The 23,788-nt window shown below is 36.0% G+C and overlaps 1 protein-coding gene across 1 annotated transcript in view; it reads right to left on the reverse strand.

Annotated features, from left to right (window-relative positions):
- The window catches only part of PLXDC2 (plexin domain containing 2), a 249,294-nt gene that overhangs the window by 14,506 nt on the left and 211,000 nt on the right, over positions 1–23,788 (reverse strand). The window contains exons 10-13 of the mRNA XM_041488579.1: positions 18,818–18,878; positions 15,740–15,893; positions 14,301–14,339; positions 1,231–1,391 (exon numbers count right to left, since the gene is read on the reverse strand). Coding sequence (XP_041344513.1) covers positions 1,231–1,391; positions 14,301–14,339; positions 15,740–15,893; positions 18,818–18,878 — 415 coding nt within the window. The remainder of the gene's footprint in view (positions 1–1,230; positions 1,392–14,300; positions 14,340–15,739; positions 15,894–18,817; positions 18,879–23,788) is intronic.

Raw genomic sequence — 23,788 nt, forward strand, 5'->3', positions numbered from 1 at the left:
TGTTCCCTGATGGTTAGCACAGTTACATTACTAGAACAGGAATACCAATAAACAATTCATTCTGATTTCTGTCACTACTATTCCACCTAAGAAGAATATTTATTATAATACGATGTTAAAGATGAATCATTCTGTTCATGTTCATGTCTCACCTCAATTCTCATTGCTGTCACTAAGAATAAATGTCTACATCTTCCTGGTCCAGGCTTTTACCTAAGCAATCCCTAAGGTGTGTCCCTAGTGACACTTCCAGTGGTTCTGCATCTTCACTGTTGTCCAATAGTAAGTGTCCGGGCTCTTCATAGGAAGGGAATACCACAAGCGGGGGCTATGAACAGTCATCCCTTTCTTTCGTGTTCAGCAAATCTATACTTATCACAAGGCAGAGGAATGCTGCTGAGTTAAAAAAAAAAGAAACCACAAGGAGGTGTAGGTATTCATGGGTTTTTGCGGACACAAAAGCCTATGGAGAATTTTCCTTTCTCATATTTTTGTCTACAGCAGAACTGAACTGACTAAATGTAGTGTACAACTGCAATGTAGGTATCTGCACCTAAGGTAGCCATCTGTATTTGAGGGAGAAAAATGTCAATTTATCTAATCCTAAAGGGGATGTTTCAAATAGGTAAGATGAATTATGGTCTAAAAGAGTCTGTTTCTCTCTACACTAATAGAAAGAGCAGAAGAAATGATAGATGTTAAAAACAAGGTGAAAATAGTCTTTTCCATGCTCTAGACAAAGTGTAAAAAGATTCCTTTAAATGGTGTAAGAAACAGCTAATAAAAATTTCCAGCTAAAAACGCACTAGAAGTCAGCTCTTCTCTAGAATTAAGAATGAATACTTTTTTCCTCCCCCCACAGGAAAATTATAGAAAAATTATATGCCCTGAAATAAACTGACAGTGTCCAGGAAAGGTAATGGAAAAATGCTATTATGGGGAAAATGAAGGACAGGAAAGAGAAGTAGTGTGATATCTGACATACATCTCTTAGATATATGTCCTGTCTACAAGCAAAAGAAGTAATAGCAATGGTAGCTAAAGGAGCAGAATGACAAACATGCTAGGAACAAAACAATATCCCCTGCTGAGAGAACTCCTTTTCTTCAAAGATTACACCATGAACACGAAGACACTTTTTGATTGAGTTAAGAAAGATCTATTTTGGTGACTCCAAATACCCTAGCCAAGAGACAGGACTAGTGACACAGAGTGTTGCTCTTGTCTTACCTCTATAAAGAAGAGACTCGCTGCTGATGTTGGATGATGATACATGTAGACAGTCACGAGGATGGCTGCAGCCACAACGAGGACCAGGACCAGGATGCCGACAATTAACCCGGCATGAAGCGTTCCACCTTTCTTCTCGGCCGCACTGTCATCTGTTGAAGCTGCACAAAGAGCACACTTAGCACAGTAATGCCTTACCCATTCCATTACACAGATGGCAACTGAGAATTTGCTTTTTCTGTGTCACATGTACCTCATTTTCTACAGCCCTAGTTGGAAAAAGATATTAGATGTCTCTTTTCTACAACTGGGTACTCTCATAATCCTAATGAAGAGACTTTCAAATGTTTTACTGATTCTAATTCAATAAATGATATTAATATCCTTTCTTTTGAAATTAAAATGGACAGTCTGAAGTTCCTAATTGCCTTTATAATACATTTTGCTTTGATCTTCTTATAAAATTATTGTGATTGTCCCACAGAGAAAAAAGTACTAATTGAATACATTTTGAACTTTTTATTTTTCTTTAAATATTCCAGTTGAGACATGCCAGAAACCCTTGTGAGGTCTAGGTATTAAACACATTTTGAAAGCCTTATTCATTAGCTTGTAGAAGAGTTTGGAACTGCTCTTTGCAACTGAATCAGACAGCCAAAAGTGCAACAGATGGACATAAATATCCTGCAATATTTTGATCTTGGTCTCAATATAATGCTTGCCATACCAAAGTATTACAGAAGACAATTCATTTACTAAACTTGATACCAAGAAGTCGCTCATGCTATGCTACTGTCAGGATAAAAGAGGGTTGTCTGTGTCACAAGCAACTTGCCAGCAGTTTTTCCAAAATAAGTGACTGTTGAAAGCCTTTCAACAAAGTAACCTCTGGGGGAAAAGTTTCTCAATATATCAACCAACACCTGTAGAACTGGCTGTTCTTCATCATACTCTTGCACACAAGAATTGCTGTTCTGCCCACTTCTGCAGGCAAAAGAGCCATTCAGAAGTCCTAGGTTTAAGAAACACCAGTAGGGCACTGGTAATTTGACTTCACCAACTTTCATCATTCTCCTAAATGTTCTTCACCCAGGGGGTTCCTGGGCACCTCAGGGAAGTGGTTACAGCACCAAGCCTGACAGAGTACAAGAAGCATTTGGACAATGCACTCGGGGACATGGTGTGACTCTTGGGGGTGGTTCAGGGCAGGGCCAGGAATTGGACTCTGTGGTATTTGTGGGTCCCTTCCAACTCTGCATATTCCGTGAGTTTGTGTGATATTCCCACTGCTTTCTGCTTTTCTGGAAATTCCTCTAATCACTTTCATATGTTACTCCATACTACACCTGTCTGGTCTTGCTTATGAGAAATTCTCTTTCAGGCCCACTTTTAAATTTCCTCTCACAATGCTTGTTTGGCAAGTGGCTATAATGAAAATCATTGATATCTGCAACCATCCTTTTTGCTGCGCCACCCCCTTGAAATATTTGCTTGGTTGTCTAAGTGTGATATGTTCTCTGAGGTCAGGGACTCCCTTCTATTTGTTCTTTGAAGGCAGATATGTGTTTTAAGTATCACTTCAAACAAATCACTGTTATTGTTATTAACAGGAACAGCAACAACAATAGCAATAAATGTACATGGTCTTTTACCATTCATCTGATTGGAGTTGAACACTCCATACTAAAGTTAAAATTGAGAATTGGAAAAATACAGAAGAAAGGCATATTGATGCAGGTAGGGGTAAATGTCTTGCATGAGTGGGAATAAAAGAAAAGAGGAACAGTTAATCTGAGCATTACAGCCCATACACCCATGTATGGCAGCGTGTTTCTCACCAGACTAAGGAAGCATGGTTTATCACCCAGCAGATTGCACAGGACCGTTGGAACAAAAGGGAGAAAAGGAAAATGAAGATGCATTATCTTAGCCAAGACATATATCTGATTATTACTCCATGTGATAGTTATGCATCTCTGGGTATAGAGAAGGGATTCATGTACATATCCCTTTTGTCCATGTTTCCTCAGTCTTGATTCAGGACAGTCAAAACCCCACAGTGTTGCTCTGTTCTGTCCCCACAAAGTCAGCAACAGTCTGTGGAGTAAGGAACTGAATAACAGAATCAGAGGATAAAGAAAAAGATCCCAATAGATTGGGAAGATAAATTAGCATGTGGGAAACATTAATGATTTTAATAAAAAATTGCAAGCATGATACCCACTCTGGTACAGCCGAATCCTGCAGGCATAATTTTTTTCAAAAGTTCATGAGTATCTTTTCACATAGGAACTTCAGTTTTAATTGTACTGATTTTCGACATGAATTTTGAGTTTAGGTATGAACAGGATCCAAGAACCAGGTCTCTCCCTGCTTAAATCCTACAAAGGGATTTACTTTGATTTCTTAGAGCTTAGTTCACAAAATGTATAGGAGTTTTGAAATGGAAAAGTAGCTGTCAGCCTATTATTTTATTTTATTTTATTTTATTTTATTATCACAATATATACTGCAAACATTTCCAGGCAATTCTTTATACTGAAGTAGAGGAAAGGAGATAATACCTAGAATGTGGAAGTTCTATTTTTCAAATTTTCAAAATTGTCTCCTAAAGGGTCATTAAAACACTTCCTACTAGTTAGAGAACTATATAAAAAAGGATGCAAGATTCATGGAGAAGACAGGAAAGAAAGGTGACCGAAAAAAAGATTCTTCTTATTTTCAGACAGCAGAATCTTTTGCTTGACATAACCATCAATATTCACTTCATCTGAGAACAAACAAATGGATAGAAACACCAGTCTTAGTTTCTATTCGTGAACTGTAACAATATTTAGTACTTGTACATATTTTTCAAATTGCCATACAAATGGAAATTAAGTAACTGAAAGGCCATCAGAAAAGGCCTACTTGATTGTACATCCTCTTGGCTGGACTGTTAATTCCCACTGGTGCTCAGTTAGCTCTGAGTCTCCCTACTGAGAAGCAACGGCTCCTGCAAAGGAGCAGAGGATTCATAGCTGCTTTGTCTCATAATTATCTTTTTGACAGTTTCATGCTCTTTACTTCAATGTCACATTTGTGCATCAAAAATTACTTTGTCACATGTACCCATTTTCAGGCCGATTTGCACTAAACAAGCAATTTGTATTGTTACTATGATATGGTTGAAGGCATAACATCATATTCTGCATTTTAAAGAGTTCTGGACTTCAGCAAAGGTCCTAACCACTCTATAAAGGTCATCAGTTTAATCTCTTTTGATCTGATATTTTCTCAGCTTTCAGCATCCAGCTTTGCAAACTAGAACACAGTCTCTTTGAAACAGCGCAGGTGTCAACTACCTGCCCAGATTTCTGCTAGTAAAGGGTCGAGCACTGTGTGGATGTGTGGATGTCAGTGCAGTGATCAGGATGCCAAATGCAAAAAAAAAAAACAAAAAAAACCAAAAAAACAAAAAAAAAAACCAAAAAACAACAACAACAACGACAACAAAACAAAAACCAAAAGAAATTCTTTCCTTAAACTACATCAAGTTTAAGTAACTTGTAGTTTCCATAATGGAAATTCAGTCCATTGACCCCAGGGCTCAAATACTCATGAGAAATTATTTTCACTCTCTTTGCACAGAGACAATAAACAGTGTTGTCAACACTGAAAATACTCTTTGCTGCAAAATCAACTGTCAGTTCTTTTAAAAAGCCACCAAGGGAAATAGATAAAAAGGCAAGGACTTGGAAACTTTTTCAGGTGTAGAAGTCTTACTAAGATTATCACAGCATGTCTGTTCCAGGCAAGGCTGAACCCATGGAAAGCTATTTGTTTTATGACCAATCCTTTCCCAAAAGGAGTTTTTTCTATGGAACTTTCCCCAGACTTTCCTTTTCTTATGCTCAAGAAGCAATTGTTACATATAATACACGCTGTATTTATAATGTCTTCTCAAACTCTTAAATGCATTAAGCTTTTAAGCCAAAGGAGCCTTTTAATATCTCCAAGGTCAGTCTGCTTCTCATTAGGTGCTGAATGACTGGATAGAAAGAGCAACTAGCCTTTTTTTCTTAATATAAAGACACAGAATCCGAACAAGAAATAGCTGTTCTGATACTGGAATGTTTAAAAAAATAAAAGTGAAAAAACAATAAAAATCTTCCTATTGTTTCCTTTTTTCCCTAATATAATAGCACAGAATCTGAACAAGAAATAGCTGTTCTGATACTGGAATGTTTAAAAAATAAAAGTGAAAAAACAATAAAAATGTTCCTATTATTTCCATTAGAAACACATAAGCACTACAAAATCTTTGATTTAAAATAAGTATTATGTCTCCAGTTATTCTTGGGCTAGCTTCTTTTGGAGTAGGAAAACAAAAAAACCTCAAGGAATGAAAATTGAAAATCTTGTTTTGCCATGGCACACAGGACTATGATGCTGACTTTAACAGAACAAAGGTGTCTACAAACTGAGACTGCTTTTTAGTGTTTACAAACTGCTACTTGCTCTTTGTAAACACATTGAGGATACATTGCCAACATTGTTTTTCTCAAAACTGCATATTAACCCTTGAGGTCTGTAAAATAATGAAAAACATTGTTTTTTATTATCTAATTTTAAAGTTTACAAAAAGTTTCTACTGTGACAGTTTTATATATGAGAAAACAAATTGTGATACAAACATTTACACCTCTTATAATATGAATGAGTTTCATTTCCAGAGATTACTCTCTCTGTCTGTGAGAACAGAGATACAAAACATTTTACAGGAAAACTGAGGAGAAACAGATGAACTTCGGGTACTTCCTGGCTAGAAAACTTCCTTTATATAAAGTGATGTGGAACAAAAGGTGAATGATGGACAAAAATGTAGAATTTCATTGCAGATTTGAAAAATAACATTTTGCTTTTCCCTCCAAAAGCCATGGCATTCCTTTTTGCTCTTGCATTTTGATCAGATGTTAAAAGACCCCCTGGAAAAAAAACCATTGGATTTGAACCTCCAATTCAAACTCACTTTTATGCACGCAAATCATTAAGGGATAAAACACAAAGCCTTATTGTCAGTCAGTGACTGACACACAAAGCCACAGATATAGATTATTTAAATAGCAGCAATCAGCCTGAAGATGAAACTCAGTCCCAAATTTGCTCCCCTCTTTTCACCAGAAGAACGCATGTTCTCCTTTTTGGTCAGCAAAAGAGCAGAAACCTTGTCTTGCTGCATGTTCTGGGGCAACTACAGATCAAGTTCACTCACCAGCCCTCCACCCTGTTACACATATAATTTCTAGCCTGGAAACCGTATCACTCCTGTTTGCATGACTGTGCGTTTGAGTTCATAGGCTCCTGCCAAGAGGGAGGACATAATGTTTAGGACAGCTGAGCACACAGGCTTACAGGTACAGTGAACACAATAGAAGCACCAGATTTTCCCCCTCTTCTGGGCCTCCATTTACATCTGCAATGTGAATCCACTAGGAGACTCCTTGCTTTATGGGGCAGATATATGGTTCACATGCAAGTTTTTTCCCTGTACATAACACAGATTCCTGAAAAGATGAAAAATGGCCTGTGGGAGGGAATAAGGGAATTTGCAGTTGGAAGGATTCTCCAGAGACTCAAAAGAATCCCCATAAAAATTTTCTCTCTACCTCTTTTAGGAACAGCATGCTCTGGAGTTCTCAACTTATTCACAGTAATGGAGTGTGATTTTCTTGATTTGTGGGTTCAATCCCTTAGCATTTGTTAACATTTTGAGGTTAAGCCATTGCTTTACTTGGTTTCATGATGATTTATTAAGTTATGGCCCAGCTAATGCTTTAAAAATTGATTTTCAATTGCATGTAAGAAATGAAAGGTGGTCTCTGAATGAGAATATTATGAACTATAACACACAAAATCAGAATTCAGTATCTGGCTTTGCTATCAATTTTCTGTAGGACCCAGGGCAACTCAGTAAGTCTCTCCAAGACTGATAAACTGCTCAGTGTAGTAAATTGATGAGAGTGCATTACAATCAAATCCCTCTCTTTATAGGGTGACAGTACTCTAAATATGTTAGCTAAGGGCTTTCATTCTTCTGCTGTAAAATATCACCTAATGCTACAACAGTTGTCATCTGTATTAATTTTAGTATTAATTTTAGTTTGAGCTGGTTGAGATCATGTAAGCCATTACAATACTTAGCAGCATCAAACAGGTGTCATCATGTAGCTCAATATTGTACCACGAAGGACCACACCATTTGCCTGTAAAAGCAGCTGACTCAAATTCAGATGAAAAAAATGTTAGCTATTTATAAGAATTTAAATTCTGTCACCCATTGACTCCTCTTAACCTTACTGAAAGCAAACACACACCAATAAGGTAAAGCAGGCTGTTCCTCTCTAATTCTGTGTCTAATGCTTGTAGAGTTACTCATCACAGTCCCCACCACACCTTTGGGACACAGAACAACTTCAGATATTTCAACTTCAATGCAAAATGCACAATTATATGAGCTTTCCTTCACCTGACTTTCATTTTTGCCATTCTTTACAGCGACCCATGCACACCAATGTCAAAGATGAGTGAGCACAGAAGATTGGAGAAGGCTACTAACTGCAAAACTGGCTTAACTCCATGTAGAAAAGGAAGTTAGAGACAGAAGATCATAGGATCTTTGTGTGCATTAGCTGTCACATTGCCATAGCACTGTGACAGCAACAGGAGCAGATGATAAAACACTAAAGAAAGCAGCCTTTTCTTAAAAATTTTCCCAGTTTTTTCTATGTAGTTCTCTTTAAGATCTGCACTTAGTGCTACATGGGGTTTTCCCATTAACCCTTTGATCGGGTACAAAGTCAGCAAAATGTAAATGGTAACTAACAAAGTCAGCTTTCAGCAAAGTCATGACAACTGTAAGAGTAGAATACCATATATCATTTCATATCTGTCTTAGAAAATCAAAGAGAAACAAAACTAGTACGCTAGATTTCAAGATATGTTGAATTGTACACACAGCTCCTCTGGTTTTTCAATATCATGCTTCTTCACTGTGATATATAACGCTTGATATGATGAAAAAAAATCCCTTTTTGCTCAAGGAGAAAGTGTATTTTCTTTCTAGGGGTTATTTGACAACAAAACTGGGATGTAGTTGAGATGCAAAAATTCTGGAAAAGGCACAACTCTAGTTATAAGAAACATTTAAGTACAATTCAAAGTACCATGAAGCAAGTGAAAAATAACAGTTTATTTATGCCACCAAAAAGAATAATGTTTATTGATGTAATATTCTATTTTTTCAACCAGAATGGATGAGTTTAGCACTTTTCATTTGTACTTGCTTTAAAAAACATGCATGTAGCCTAGTGGCTACTGCATATAATATGTAAGATATATTTCTTCCTGTGTCTGATGTATGAGGAAGTTGGGAATATTTGTATAAGAGGTTGTTGCTTTTCCAAGCTTGTGTTCTTGATTTTGGCTCAATTTCAATAAGATATCTGCTATCAGACATGAATGTAATACCATACTGAACCCCAGCGAGGCTGTATAGTCTTTCCTTAAATCCCAAGTTTTCCTGGGAAGAAAGAACTTGAATTACGCTCGGCCCATCATTTAATGTTTCATACAGTAACATACCATGGTAGATCCTACACTTTTTCCTAAAAGCACTGAGTGCTTTCCTATTCTGAGTGTTACAGCTGAATTTGCAGAAAGCAGGGACCAGCATGTAGCGAAATTAGTTTGGTCTAAAGTTCAACTTTGATCATACCAAAAACAACAAAAGAGATTTCTAATTTTTATCAAGACCTGTCTCTAACTTGACCTGAGAAGAGGCTAATGAGAAATGAGAGAGGAGAAACAGATTGGAAAATTTCAGGGAGAAATACAGAGTAAAATGGGGAGATGATTTCTTAACCTACAATCTGAAGTTTGAAATAAAATATGGGAACAATCCCTGACTTAACTGAGTTATATTTTATTTGTTCCTTTTGGAATTTCTTCCCTACCTAAATAAAAGAAAGAAGGAAAAAAATCAGATCACCTCTGTTTACAGGGCTCTTTCTGGTTTATCTGGTAATGAAGGTGATTAATTTTTCTTGAATCTACCTGTCTTTATATTTTTATCCTATGAGTACATTTCTATCCATCACCACCTATTCCTCTTCACTCTGGTCTGACACTTTTCTCTTTTTTCTTCTATTTGCAAGACTATAGATAGAAACCTTTTCAAAACTGCTCTTTGGTAAGATTTTATTTATACAAATACAGCACATGGCACAGCACAGATGAAGTAAACTTTATGACCAGTTTTCCGGAAGGAAATCCTTGCTCCACTAATTGTGTGAGCCCTGCAACTTTAGGGGAACACCAGCATTTTTGAGTAAGTGGAACATACAGAAGTAAATTTATAATTACATAATCCATTATCTAATCTCAACAGGATTTTTGCAATAATGATATAAATCTTAAATCCTCTTTTTTTCATGAGAAAAGACTGGAAGAAAAGGTCTGACTCTTGGCCTGCAGGTTTCTGAACAGGAATGGAAACAAAACACATTAGCTAGGATAACCTGAAGAGAAATAATTTAAGGAAAATTTGGCTACCTACAAGATGCCCACTCATAGTATGTAATTTAGATTTTACTCTGTATCTGGTAGAGTTAGGCACACCATATAGAAACATATTCCAGCCCGGGCACTTCTTTTAGCATGACATTGAATTTTTCTTCCCTACTGCTTGCCACTGGCTAGGAGAAAGGCCTAAAAGAACAGCTTGTGGATTCCTGGCTAATACCAGATGAGATGACGTCTCTGGAATGTCTTTTCCTGTGGCTAGGCTAAGTTCTTGCAGTAAAAAAAGCCCCATATCTTGTCAATCTTATCTTATACAAAGTCCACTTTAAAACAGTTTTAAGCCCCCACAATGGTTATGTTTATAATTCTTTAATTTATTGTGTTTTACTTTAAAATTGGGGAAGACTCGGCTAATTCATAGTGATTTATTAAGCTGAGTCACTTGGTTTTGGACTGTGTGGTCATAATAACTTCCTCTATGACAAAAATATTTGTTTTGCCTGAAAGGCTGTCTTATTTTTTTGGTGAAATATGTCTAATTTTCAGAATAATTTAGAAAATTAACATATTAGAAAGAAAAAAGTTATATGACTCTTATCAGGTATTAGATGGTGTTTTATGTCTTGCAGCTGAATTTCAGGGTACACAAGAAAAGGAGGAGTACATTGTCTCTATAATCAAGTTAGAAAGACAGGTGACTTATGGAAAAGTCCTATGTTTCCAGACATAGGACACTATTGGAAAAAGTAGTCTTGAGCAAGTTTATCACTGTATATAAAGTATATAAAAGTACTCTTTACCAAAACTTTGTATACATTTTGGTCATTTCTAACTGAGTTTCCTAATCTCTCAAAATCATATTAAGCTCTCTGTAGCAAAAGTGTTAATCCGTTAATCCTGTTAGTACATTCCTGTCAGTTGTATCTAGACCATCTTTGAAAATGTCCAGACAAGAGTGAAAAACATGATACTGACTTTTTTTCCCACAGCTTTCATTTTTTTGAAACAGAAATTTGCCTGATATCTGCTGTCCAAAAGTCATAGACTTTTCTTTTGAGTTTTAAAGCTGAAGGGCTTAGAGGGACTCATAGCAATCTAATAATCACAACAAAGTGACTAAAAATGTCAAATAAAATGTCTAGATGTGCTAGCCAATCATCTAAATCATCCACCAGAGAGTTCTCAACAAGAAAATATTGCATTACAGGATAGCCATGGCCAATTGCTCACAGGTTTTATGAAAAATTAGGCTTTTAACTGTTTAGACAGTTGTGTTAAATTTTAAGAAAATGAAAAAAACAACTGAATCTGAAATTAATAACAAAAAAATGGTACATTTTTAGTGCTAGACATCTCTTAGAACTTATAAAATGTTTGTCATCTTAAGGAGAACCAAGATGTAACAAAAATTGTGATGGCATGCCACCTGTATTTTAAAACGGTCTAGACATGCACATAACAGGCATTTGTATGTCTGTAAAGAAAGAGGGCAGGCAGAAGAAACAAACCCAAGCAAATTTGAAATGTACATTAAGATATGCCACAAAACTGTGGCTGGAATACAGCACAGTTGTAAAAGATTTTCTCATATAACTAAAAGGTCAAAGCAGTATGACCAGAACAAAAAAAAAAAAAACAAAAAAAAAAACAAAACAACAAAAAAAAAGTTTATAACAATTTATACATTTCTAATATTTGGTTTCAAAAGTTCTAGACAGAGGTGAGATATAGAATTTCTATGGAATCTTTTTGTTCTACCTAACCAGATATTGACTGCTATCACCCAAGGACACATCAAACTATAGGCAATCATTGATCCAATATAGCTTTGGTTTTCCATTATAAAGGGTTCCCTTTCATTAGAGTTTTAAAAGATTTAGTGTGAGAAAGTAAAGACCCTGTATTCATGACCTGGAATAATCTACTCTTTATGAAAGGCTGACAAACCACAGAGAATCAAAGAATGTGCCTGTGGCTACAGAGGTTTTTTTCTGAGTCTAATCTAGGGGACACTAGAAAATTCAATGCATAATTGAAGATTCATCAAAAAGAACTTCACAGATTTAAAGATACGTTTACTGTGTGAATGAGAAATCCTGGAGTGTTGCTTTGCTTTTGTGTTGTTTGAAGTAATTTTTTTTTTAAATTTCAAGAATGAAAGGAAGCTCAAGGAAAACGAATAATTGTATCAGGTGTTGGTTTGTCCTCGTAAAATGCAGCAGCTTTCCCTGTGGAAATGAACTTTCTATATATACCAATGCATCAAACCCTACACCTCACCTACCAAGTAGGCCACAGCCATCTATAATTTGCTGTAGGATTCAACACTTTTACGTAGTTTTCCTTTACAGATCTTGGGCACAGAATAAAAAAGTAAAAACACAATCCTGCTGCAATTCCCAAACTGAAAGAAACGTGGATGTCTTTTCTAAACCCAACTTTTGGGATCATTTTTTATATAACAGCATACAGTTTTGAGCTGTGTATGAGATGCTCATGATGGAGATCTGCCTGGATCTGTGTTTGTTTCTGGGTCAGCCTCCTGCCACAGGCTCACAGAGCAGAGTGTAGGCACTTTTCAGCCAGGAACACACCTCCAGTTCAGAGCAGATGTAGAACAGGAGAATGAAGTGCCGACTATTGACCTCTAAGAGCACTGAATCACTTTTCACAATAAAATAAGAAGCAATTTGTTTTCAAGAGAGTGAGAGAAAGTTTCAGGGACATTTCCATAGACAAAATGCTTAAAAGTACCACATTGAGTTTACAGATCAATTTATTCCAAGGGATCACTTATGCCTCAAAGCTATGTCAAAAAACACCACTGCCAGAAAAATGGACCATTAAATGCCCAATACAGCATGTGACCAGCCATGCTGTGCTTGGTGACAGTAAAATGAGAGAGGCAAGGAAGAGGATGACAACAGTCCCCCATGGAGTGAACAGATCTCTAGTTTGAGGGAAGGAGAAAATAATGGCTGAATATGACTAAAAAACAAATGGCAGGAAAAGAGACCAACAAGCTAAGAGGCATCTGTGTTCTGTGTTTTTTCAAAATTTGAATAATTCTCTATGAGGGTCCTGAGAAACTGCTGTATCTCAGCTGCTCTGGACTGTATGTGGGACCTCTGCCCATGATGTTGGGGTCCCCATATAAGCTCGGGTCCAAACCTAAGCTATGCTGCAGATGAACCTATATTCAATCCCATCTCTGATCTTGTGACCTGGACCAGCACTAATGATAGCTTGTCTCCAGTCCTGTCCACGGACTGTGCCTCCTTGGATAGGCCTTGGAGCTGTTTATCCTTTTGCTGTTGCAGAATTCCTGTGCAGACCTGGTTCATCATCTCCCCTTCTCTAGAACCACTGATGGGGGATGCTTCCTCTGGTCCTTTCCTGAGCTGTCTGTTGGCAGCTCTGCCACTTTTGCTGCGTCGCTGCTCCCTTCTTCGCCAGCCTGGCTCCCTGTCCTTGTCCCTTCCTGCCTTGTCCCTGGGTCTGCCTCATTGCTGCACACTCAGCTGATGGTCACTAGACCTGGGTTGACCCCTGCTGCTTCCCTGAGCCGCTGGCCTTGCCCTGTGCCCTGCCTGTGCCTGCTGCCACACTTGGCTACCTGTTCCCTTGATGCATGAGAGAAGATTCATGCTCCCTGCTTGGAAAGGCAATCAGAGCCAATAATCCCCTAAATATTAGTGGAAATGTGATTTATTTAAATTTGCTCAGCAAGTCTTCCTCTGCTTTGATAGACCATTCTGAAGCCTTCAGAAATGAACCCAAATCTCCCTTTTCACCTCAGCTAGCCCTACTTTGGCAATGAACACAGGCACAGGTGACATCTGACAACTCAGTCCTATTCTAGTAGGGAAATTCTCACCCACTTCAAAGGGAGAAGGAAAAACCTCAGGTCTCAGTCCTTGAACTCACAAAGAAGATGACAAAAGTAGTCCCCTGCAGAGCCTCATTTAACAGGGGCCTTTATGGCAAGGTGATCTTATTAACTTGCACAGGGAATGTGCATGGGGTATGTGCAGGATCTCTGCTAGTACAGACATAGATACAAAATGGGTATGCTTATTAAGAAAATGTCATGTAATGATTCACTACTATGAATGACTTTATAGCACAATATCATTCTTTAGAACTAGCACCATATATATACTCTCTTAATACAGTTAAATAAAACTGCATTATTATAGTCAATAATTATATTAATATTGAATTATTAGTCAATAACTGTATTTATACAATTAAAATTTACTTAATATGTCCATAACTGAGCATGCTTTTTAATTATAGAATGCTAAAGAGAATTGTAATATTTAGTTTCCTAAGCAGTTCCTAAGCTTATTTGTCCTACTTATCTCCCACATAGATGTGGGATACTGGAGTTCCTTGAGAGTCTGGAAAAAAATATTTCTGCAATCAGATTTTTATTAATAAAGTTCAGTGGAGTATAATTTGACAAAATATTGATACTATTTACAGACAAAAAAAATATCTCTTACCTCCATTATCTTTTAGGTGCAGTGCTATCTTGGTGTCATCTATAAAGGAAATTCAAAGTTAGTTGAAGGAAAATGCATTTTTCTAGGTCATGAATCACTTTACCAATACATTTCTAATGATAAAAACCTTCCACAACAATAAAATCATTTGGTACTCAACTCAATGAGAACTAGATAGTTCTCATTGTGGTTGTGGTTTTTCTTACATTGAGCACTACACTTTCTTATCACTAAAAATAAAATAAATTTGTGAGAGTGTTAAAGCATTCAGGAGGATTCAAATCACTAATAAATAAGGGTATGAGAGTCTGTCTCATAATGTTTACAAATAATTCATATATGTTGCATGTTCACACACAGCTTGAACATTCTATCATATTGAGGACTATATGAACCAACATATGTCAGTAAAACAAGACAATCACTTAGTTTCTTTTTGAAGAATCTTGGAAAGGTCTACTGATACTAAACCCTATTTATTCCATATTCTTCTTTTTCTTGTGAATTTTAATGAACAGAATGCCAGAGAATATTCCTTTTAAAGCAGTCCAAATGCTGCACTGACAGTTTCTAGACTTTTATTGCTTTAAACAAAACCAGCCTTTCTTATCAGTAGATTCCCACCTTGAAATACCTTCAGCTCAGATTTTCCTATCACAGGCTACTTGGAAAATCTGTACCTGGTACTTTTTTTTGTGTTAACATACAATTTCAACAAACACACACACACACATTTCATGGATGTTCCTTGATTAATCTGAATTAGCTTTCTTGCCCAGATGAATTTCCTCCAAAAGCAGGAAAGCAGGATATCCCAAGCTCAAAAAGGTAAGGTTTAAGCAGCCATTGGTACAAGGATGAGTACTGACCCACCATTGCTCACCCACTTAATTCAATTCAGAAGGCTAGAGAAACTATTTCACAACAGTAAGTGCTATATGAAAAGAACAGTGTCAACTGACTGAAAAAAAAGTAAATATGCATATTTAAAAGAGGTTTTTATTTTGGATTATCTATAATTTTCACCTGGCTAAATAGAATCCATAAAAAAATTACAAATTCATTAATTCTGTGCTAGGAATTTCTTCCTAGAATTAGCAGGGACCTTTACTACTACTCCTACTTCAGGAGGTTTTGGATTACTGCCTGAATGTAAAGGAACAAGAAAAAGTCACTGTAACCTCAAGTTTTCCTGAAGTCTTCCTAATTTGTCCTTACTTTTCCATCAGCATCCTCTCCTTGAGCCTTCATCCTCTTTTCACCTTACTGGTGCAAGAGCGAGCAATTTAAAAGCAAGAGCCTGGAATGCAATTCCCAACTCCTTCTGCTGCCCCAGAGGGAGAAGGCTGTCACCAACACATACTTATAGGAAAGAAATTTCTTTCTGAGTTGTAAATTGCTTTCTTTTCAAGTGCAAAAATGCAGTGTATACATATCACCTTCTGTGGGCAGGCTGGTTGGAAGGTGGGAAGTGGTGGATCCTCTGGTGGTTGTTAAAACTCTGAACCTCGTGGTGGTTGGCAGAAGGGTGGTGGTGGAGTACAGAGGTGTTTCAGTTGTGTCTATAGTCTTCTCACAAATCTTATCCTTTGACTGTTGGGAAACAACAGAAAGAAGGAAGAGAAAATTAATTCTCAGTAGAAACTGTCAAGAATGAAGAATTTAATAATGGACAAGTTGCTGTGATAAAAAGAGTGAAAATAGACACTAGATAAAGAAATTTCAAGAGCTTTCTCCTTTAATTTTTTTTCCTTTTCCCCTTTCAAGTCTCTATGCAGCATTCAGCAACATATATTTTTTTATTTATCTGCAAAATTTACAACTCTTAATTGTTAATTACCAAGTCACACCAGATTGTCAAACTTGTTATTTCCCTCAATCACAGTTTAACATTTACGTTTATAATTCAGATTTTCACTCTTCTGTTATGAAAGCTCACTGCCATCAATCCAGGTGACATAAAACATGTTAAAAAAGATATGTGGGAATTAAATAGCAGCTCTTCATAGTAAATAATGTGTAGTTAACTGGAGCATTTAATTAGGCTTTACATGGAATTACCACAAGAGAATACACATAGATGAATAAAATGTGTGCATGTATTCAGCCTATAGAATATTTATTTATTACAATAAATCAATCCTTTCACTATATGCCTATTAAGTCTACATAATAGTAAAATGTAATGTATTATTTGTATATATTAAACATAAACATATATGTATATATGAAAAAATAAAACACAATTATTATCAAATAGAAACATCAACAATAATAATATTATTATAATATATGAGCACACTATAAATAAAAGTCACTATCAAATAATAAATATTTATTTGCACAGGCAAATATTTTTATACAAATATGGAGTCTGCTTGCTCTTTTTTTTTTTTTTTTTTCTCCCAAGTTCTGGACATTTTTAAAAGTCTGAAGATGCAATGAATAATTTCCTTTATGGTTCACACAGTTTTGCAGGAAAATACATCCAATTATCTTTTAGCAAATATGGGAACTGCGTCTAACTCCTGCTGTCCCCCATTCATTTTAATGAGAAGTGGAGTCATGCAAACCTTTATTTCATTTTATTGAGATCTGGCTGTCAAAACCCCGTGGGCATTGTCTTTTAATATTCACAGATATTTTATCATTCTTTTTTTTACTCAAAACTATTTATTACAGAAATGTATCAGTACCTGTAGGATAATTATTCTTTACATTTCTTTGTATTTTTCTTAAAAAATACTTTAATTTCACTGATGTAATTTAGTTGAAATTTAGCTCAAAATCTATATTAAAAATAAAAAACCTTACTATGAGAATCCTCATTATTTATCCTCTTGAGTGAAGCATCTAAAACTAACCATTGTGTGCTAATTATTGATCCTTCTGGCAACTCTAGCAGTCAGCTCAGGCATAATTCTGGAGGATGCCAAGCAAGCTGTTGCTTCTACTCCACAGAACCTAAAAGCTGGACAGTCAACTGCTACCAAGTTGCCCAAAACTGTGCAAATTAAACAATTAATTTCTCAGATACACTTAGTGTATTGATAATTTATTCTCAGATCATTGACTAAACCTTGGAGAACATGCTGGACTGAAACAATAAAGGAGAAGCAGAAGGGAATGCTAATGTCCTGCAGAAAGAAGGTTTTTGATATCTTAATTTGAAAGCACAACTGAATCCTAGCTAATTGTAATCTGGATTAAAGCAATACAAGGACTGTGCACTATAATAACACATGCTTCCAATAACTTTAATCCTATGTTCTTGAAAAGGTTGCCCTCCACAGATAATAAACAGCTCAAAAATTTTGCTTTCAAATCAGCTGGTGACAAACTGCAAATCCGAAGCTTCAAGGCCAGGTAATAAGGCAGTATGTAGGTTGCAGTTATTTTGCAATTACAGATACAAAAAAAAAAAAAAAATTCTTCCATTAATATGGATTTATAGCATTACTTCTCTTTGCTTCTACTGAAAATAAAACAGAATGTGCTTTTCTCGCTAGACACCTGGGGCTATGTTTTGCCCTGGGTTTCACCTGACATTTCAGAAGGCCTATGTTGCTGAAACTCATGAGGATATTTAGCCTGTTCAGCAAAAATGGAAAAATAATTGCTTTTTTATGGCTATCTTCTTTTTTTATGAAGATTAAAAGTGCCATAAATTAATTTGTTCCTATTACCACAATCCCAACATGGAAAAAAATAAGAAAATGAAAAAACCCCCCAAATCTCAAACTAAAAGTGCTTGTAAACGGGCTTTTAAACTGTAAAGACATCATCATCAATAATCATCATCATCATCATCAATAATCATCAACATATTTATAAATGTTTATTGAAAATTAACTTCTCTGGTCTAGGAGTACCCCAGATAACTTTCAGAAGAGGGTTATGGTCTGTGTTTGACAATCCACCACTACCACAGTCAGCTATCTTTTTCATCCTCTCACGGCATCTCCATGAGAAGAAATCAAAATGCCATGTAGGCTGGTTACGTGAGGGCTTTTAAATTTTTGTTTAAATTACTATTTTTATTTTATCTCTTTGAATTCATCTGTGTAATTTCTTCTTTACTAAATCATTTGGCCAGATTTCATAACCAAAATGCAATGTCTGCTTTTCAATTGAGGCTACTCTTGCAAAAGATTTTCTGAAATAAGAAGTATCACTGTTTCTTCCCTTTTTCTGGCAAAAGTCAGAGATCTAAAAGAAAATAAGCACAGGGACACTATTTTGGAGGAGGCTTTCTAGGTTTTTTGGGGGGTTTTGTTTAATTGAAGTGTTTTCCCAAAGACAAAATTTTAATTTTTGTCCATTTTATTCCCTCAAATTGGGAGTGAAACTGCTCAGATTGTTCTTCTTTGTAATGCCTTATGGGATTTCCCCTGAAGGATAAATATAGTATTTCTTTGGCCTTGAAACCATTCTTTATGATCTGAATAATTTAAACAAAAACATCATACCTACATAAATTGCCTCTGATGGGCTGAGGATGTAAACTACTCACATACCTCTTCAGGGCAGCCACTGTCTACCCAATCTTGCCGGTGACGATCAAATCCACTGGAGCATCTTTAAATGATGAAATAGAAGTTTTCCAGATGGAAATAGGAGAAAAAAAAAAGCATAAAGGAAGAGAGAGGAACAGAAGAGAGTGACAGAAAGAATAAGTAAATGATGTGATTTAAAATCCAGGCATCTTTAAAAGATGAAAAAGAAATTTTCCAGGTGGAAAAAGGAAAAAAAAAAAAAAAAAAAAAAGCATAAAGGAAGGGAGAGGAACAGAAGAGAGTGACAGAAAGAATAAGTAAATGATGTGATTTAAAATCCATGTTTTATATAGTATCACTTTCATTCAAGATGCTTTGGCTTACAATATGAGTCACTCCTTTAATCCACTTTAGTGAAAGGTGTTTCAATGAATGAGGCTTTATTTTAGTTTTTAAAATTAATTTACCATTTTTAGATAGGAATATCTACCTTCCGCTGAATATTATTCTTAAGATGCCACTGACCCATATATTTTTTAAGTTTGATGTCAGCTATATTGATGTAAATTAGTTTAATTATTTAATTAATCTATTATTAGCTATTAATTAATAGACTTAGCCAGGAAAATTTAATCCCACAAAGGATGCAGTGAACCAGTCACTGGGTTTATCAAGCAAAGTACTCAGAGACATCAAGATACACATATAATGCCATTTGATCAATGTTCACAGCTCCTCTGAACCCTCTCTGTGACAAATAGAGAACACTGTACAGCTGCTTCTCCCTCCTCTCTAGATGCAGAAAACTTAAATTGCATGCATATTTCTTATGAAATTAGGTGAGTTTAATTACCTGTTTGCAATATCCCTTGTCTTTTGCTGTATGTAACAAAGAAATTTTTAAGGAACTTGTAACACTTTAATGTAATGATTCCCCTGGAAATCCCCATCTCTCAAGAGTATCAGTGACTGTAGAATAAGTTTGTGTTTCCTAGACAACAGGTAGCACTACAAGCAGAAAGCATTATTAGAATGGCAAGCAAATAACTAAACCACTGTGTTCAGCTTTGAAGGAGATTCTTGCCAGCTAGGATGATTTTATTTTGGAGGGTTTGGTTTTGGTTTCTTCACTCATTTTCTGCAGTATTTTGTTATGAGACAGGGTGATGTCATTTGGCACCCATGGGCATAACTTACCTGAATGTATAAAAAACAACTTTTTGCTGTCTTTTAATAAGACTAGGCAAGCAAATAAGGCACTGTTATGGTTAGCTGTATTTCAGGGTCCTTTTTCTGTTTACAAAGAATTGAAAGATAACAAGACATGTCAAGTACTACCTACTTCAAGCAAGGGAACAGTTCATTTGGAAAAATGGAACACCATAATTATTTTTATAGTAGGAGAGGATGTTACAAGGAGATGTAAACAATGTTAACAACACACTTGGGGTAAGAAAAATCTCCATATAATTATTCTGAGCAGAATCTACAATGTTTTTGAGAAAAGATTTTGAGAAAAATGTTCATTCTGTTGTTATACCTGCACTGCATACCACATTGCATCATTTGCAATATTACTAAAAGAAATACCCCAACACTAACAGGTGCCAATTTTCTCACGCTCTGTAGCAACTGGCTTCTCCAAAAACACATTGCCATTAATAGAGAAATGTTCAAACCAAAAATGTATTTTAGAGAAGTACAGATATTTCCTTCCCAATGCATGAGGCCTCTAACATAGGAAGAACATTGACATGCGGGAGCAGTCCAGAGAGCCACAAAGTTGATCACAGGGCTGGAGCACTTCTCTTATGAAGACAGGCTGAGGGAATTTGGGTTGTTCAGCCTGGAGAAGATAAGGCTCCAGGAAAACCCTATACAGGCTGTCCACACTTAAAGGGAGCTTGTAAGAAAGATGGAGAGAGACCTTTTATCAAAGCTTGCAGTGACAGAACATGGGTAAATGGTTTTAAATTGAAAGAGAATAGACTAATATTGGATATAAGGAAGAAGTTTTTCACAGCGATGATGGTGAGTCACTAGAATAGATTGTCAAGAGAAATCGTGAATGTCCCATTGTTGGAAGTGTTCAAGGTCTGGTTGGATGGGGCTTTGAGCATCTACTGCAAGACGTTCCTGCCCATGTCAGGGGGGCTGCTCGGGGTAATCTTTAAAGGTCCCTTCAACACAAATCATTCTATGAATAAAGACCACTCAAAAAGTGTTTTCTTGCTGAACTGTGAGTGAATCAGTACTATGTTGGCAGCTCAGTACTGCTTCTCCATCTCTGTGGTGTTCTGTCCCTGTGAATGTTAGAAAGAACCAGAAAAACTTCACTAAGCAGAAAGAAATGATAACATGGTATTCCAGGTACGAATAGAACTTTTTTTTTTTTTTTTCACTCTCCCCTACATTTCTTAAAAATTTGAAGAACTTCATTAGCAAATTCTGTGCCCATTTCTAAGCAGGACTGCACAGATTTTTCAGATGTACTGAAAACTCATAAATCCATTACATTTTATTCATACTGCTCTGGCTCAAATGGTTTTGAGGATATTCAGTACATCAGAAAACCAAGCCAAATATTTAGACATGAAATCAAGCCACTCCATAAATTCCTCCACTTGAGGCAGTTACTGCTGTTGCATATCTATGCTCATTCAACCCAGTGCACTTAGAGCTAGTAGGGATTAAACAAACCTAGATTTTATCTTATATCTAAATGGTGTCAAATTTAAGGCTCTAAAAATTAAATGAATAAAAATGTATCCCAGGTGCACTCACTTACAGTTCTTAAGTCTTTTCTTATAAACTAATTAATTACAGAGGTGAGTAACATTTCTGGGGTTATTTTTTTTTTTTCACTAGGAATTAACCCACCACCAAAAATTGCATGTAACACTCAAGGACATGGAATGGCTCTTTCAAACATGTGAGCCAGTCTTGAGAAGACCCTTTCTTAAAAAAAGTATATTAAACACTGGGCACTGCTTATTTAACATTTTCCACTGATGCATAGTGAGTCCAAACAATATTATCAGAAAGCAGCTTTATCAGGGACCAGATAGTCTCCTGGCAAACCTGTTTGTGAACTTCCTTTGAGGCATATATTACTGCATGTCAGCCATGGAAGCCACTATTGTTGCTGCCTCATTGAGTCAGAGTTCTGGAAACTGTAATTTCTGTGCAGCACCCGCTTTACTGACTGCTTTTTTAAGACCTTAATTTAGTGGCATGGTGATAATTCCCTGTTGCCATTAAAACATTGGAGCAGATTTGATTTGCTGCGCTGTTTATGCCATCTGTCAACACGGCTATTTTATAACAACTTCATTTTCAAGTGACGCCCGAACTCAGCTCCTAGGAAAGCAAGAATAAAGATGTTCCAGGAAATGAAAATAGGGACATTTATGAATAGCAAGGAATTTCAGGATTTGTGTGGAGCTCTGGAGTACTGGTTCAGGGGGGAAAGGGAGAATGAATGTCTCTACACATATAGCTACTAATGGAACTCAGCCTGAGTAACAAGAAAGCTGTCAGAATCCATTCAGCGAACTGTATGTAGCCAGAAAGGAGCTGAAGATGCCATCCTCTTTACCAAATGCCATTTACCTTTATTTGGCAGAGAATACTTGAATGACAAGAAGTGTCCACTCAGTGCAGGACATGAAATGCTTTGCTTCTTTTCTTAAAGAGAGTTCAATGAGGATTAATGATGATGATGATGATGATGATGATAAATGAGAAACCTGAATACAGAAAATTCATCAAGGTTTAACTTGTAAAAGCTAGAAACATAATGGAAAATAATTTGGAAGAAAAGGGGCAAAGTCGGGATGGAAAAACCTTTTCATTAGGTTGAGCTGGAGTATGACAATCAAAAGCATTGAAATGCACAGCACATGTAATTTAAACCAATAATTTCCTAGTTTTTTGGCTCTGTAAGAGCATGTAAAGAGCAGATTTTTGGAAATAAAAGGCATTCCAGAAATCTGAAATGATTTTGTAAATACCATGTAATGATTTAGCTCAGTTAAAAGGTTTATTAATTCAGCTAAATAAAAGGTTAATCTGGAAAATTAAATAGAAAATTGAAGAGGCAGAACTCTTTTCTGAATTCAACCATTAAGGAAGGACCATCAAATTATGAAAGGATTAAGACAGTTGCTAGGATGTTTGAATTACTAAAAGAAGAATTAGAACATTTTAAAGTGGAATTTCTTTCCAAGGTGAGATAGGAAGTAAAAAATAATTATAAATACAATATTAAAAAACATCATGAAACCTCGTGTCTGTCCAGCTGAAAAGTAACTCTAATTTTAGAATGATTTTTGGAGGAAAAAAAATTTATCTTTGTACTTGGTCTGGTTTTGCCTCTCTTTACAACAGAGCAGGCTCCAATTTGTTTCCTTCACTGTTCACTTTCTTGCCACACTGTGCTGTCTGGGGAAAGACTGAATTTTCCTTCCTTTGTTATTTTCCACTTTTAAATGCAAAACTTAATCACAGCTCAAAATGCTTATGAAGTTCACGTGAAGTGTCACTGTGAGTGACTATGGTATGCATTTATAAGGTATTCAAATAGCATTGGTACTTATCACTCAGCTTAGTAGTCCTGATAATATATCTGAATTCTAGCATAAATATATTCTCTGTATTTATCCTTTACTTAAATATTGCTGTACTTCAGAACAGGAGGAAAATTTGATTAGTCAGAAGAGGATTTGCTCCCATCTTGCTCTTGTAAAATAAAAATATCTGACTAGCTGAATACAAGGATTTGAAACTAAAATCAGCCTGTACTATTTTAATGTTTATAAAAAATTTGGATGTTACAAAGGCATAATTAATAGTTGATGCAACACTGAATTCCACCACTGTTTTAACATTGTGCTCTGCTCAAAATTTAAAACATTCAGGTAATTATAAGGATGATCAGAGTGGAACAAAGTTCAGCAGTCAATCTTCAGGATGACAATGGTTCCACAGTTT

Source organism: Pyrgilauda ruficollis, unplaced genomic scaffold (genome assembly GCF_017590135.1).
Source record: "Pyrgilauda ruficollis isolate IOZ18807 unplaced genomic scaffold, ASM1759013v1 scaffold12, whole genome shotgun sequence".
NCBI classification, from domain to species: Eukaryota; Metazoa; Chordata; class Aves; order Passeriformes; family Passeridae; genus Pyrgilauda; species Pyrgilauda ruficollis.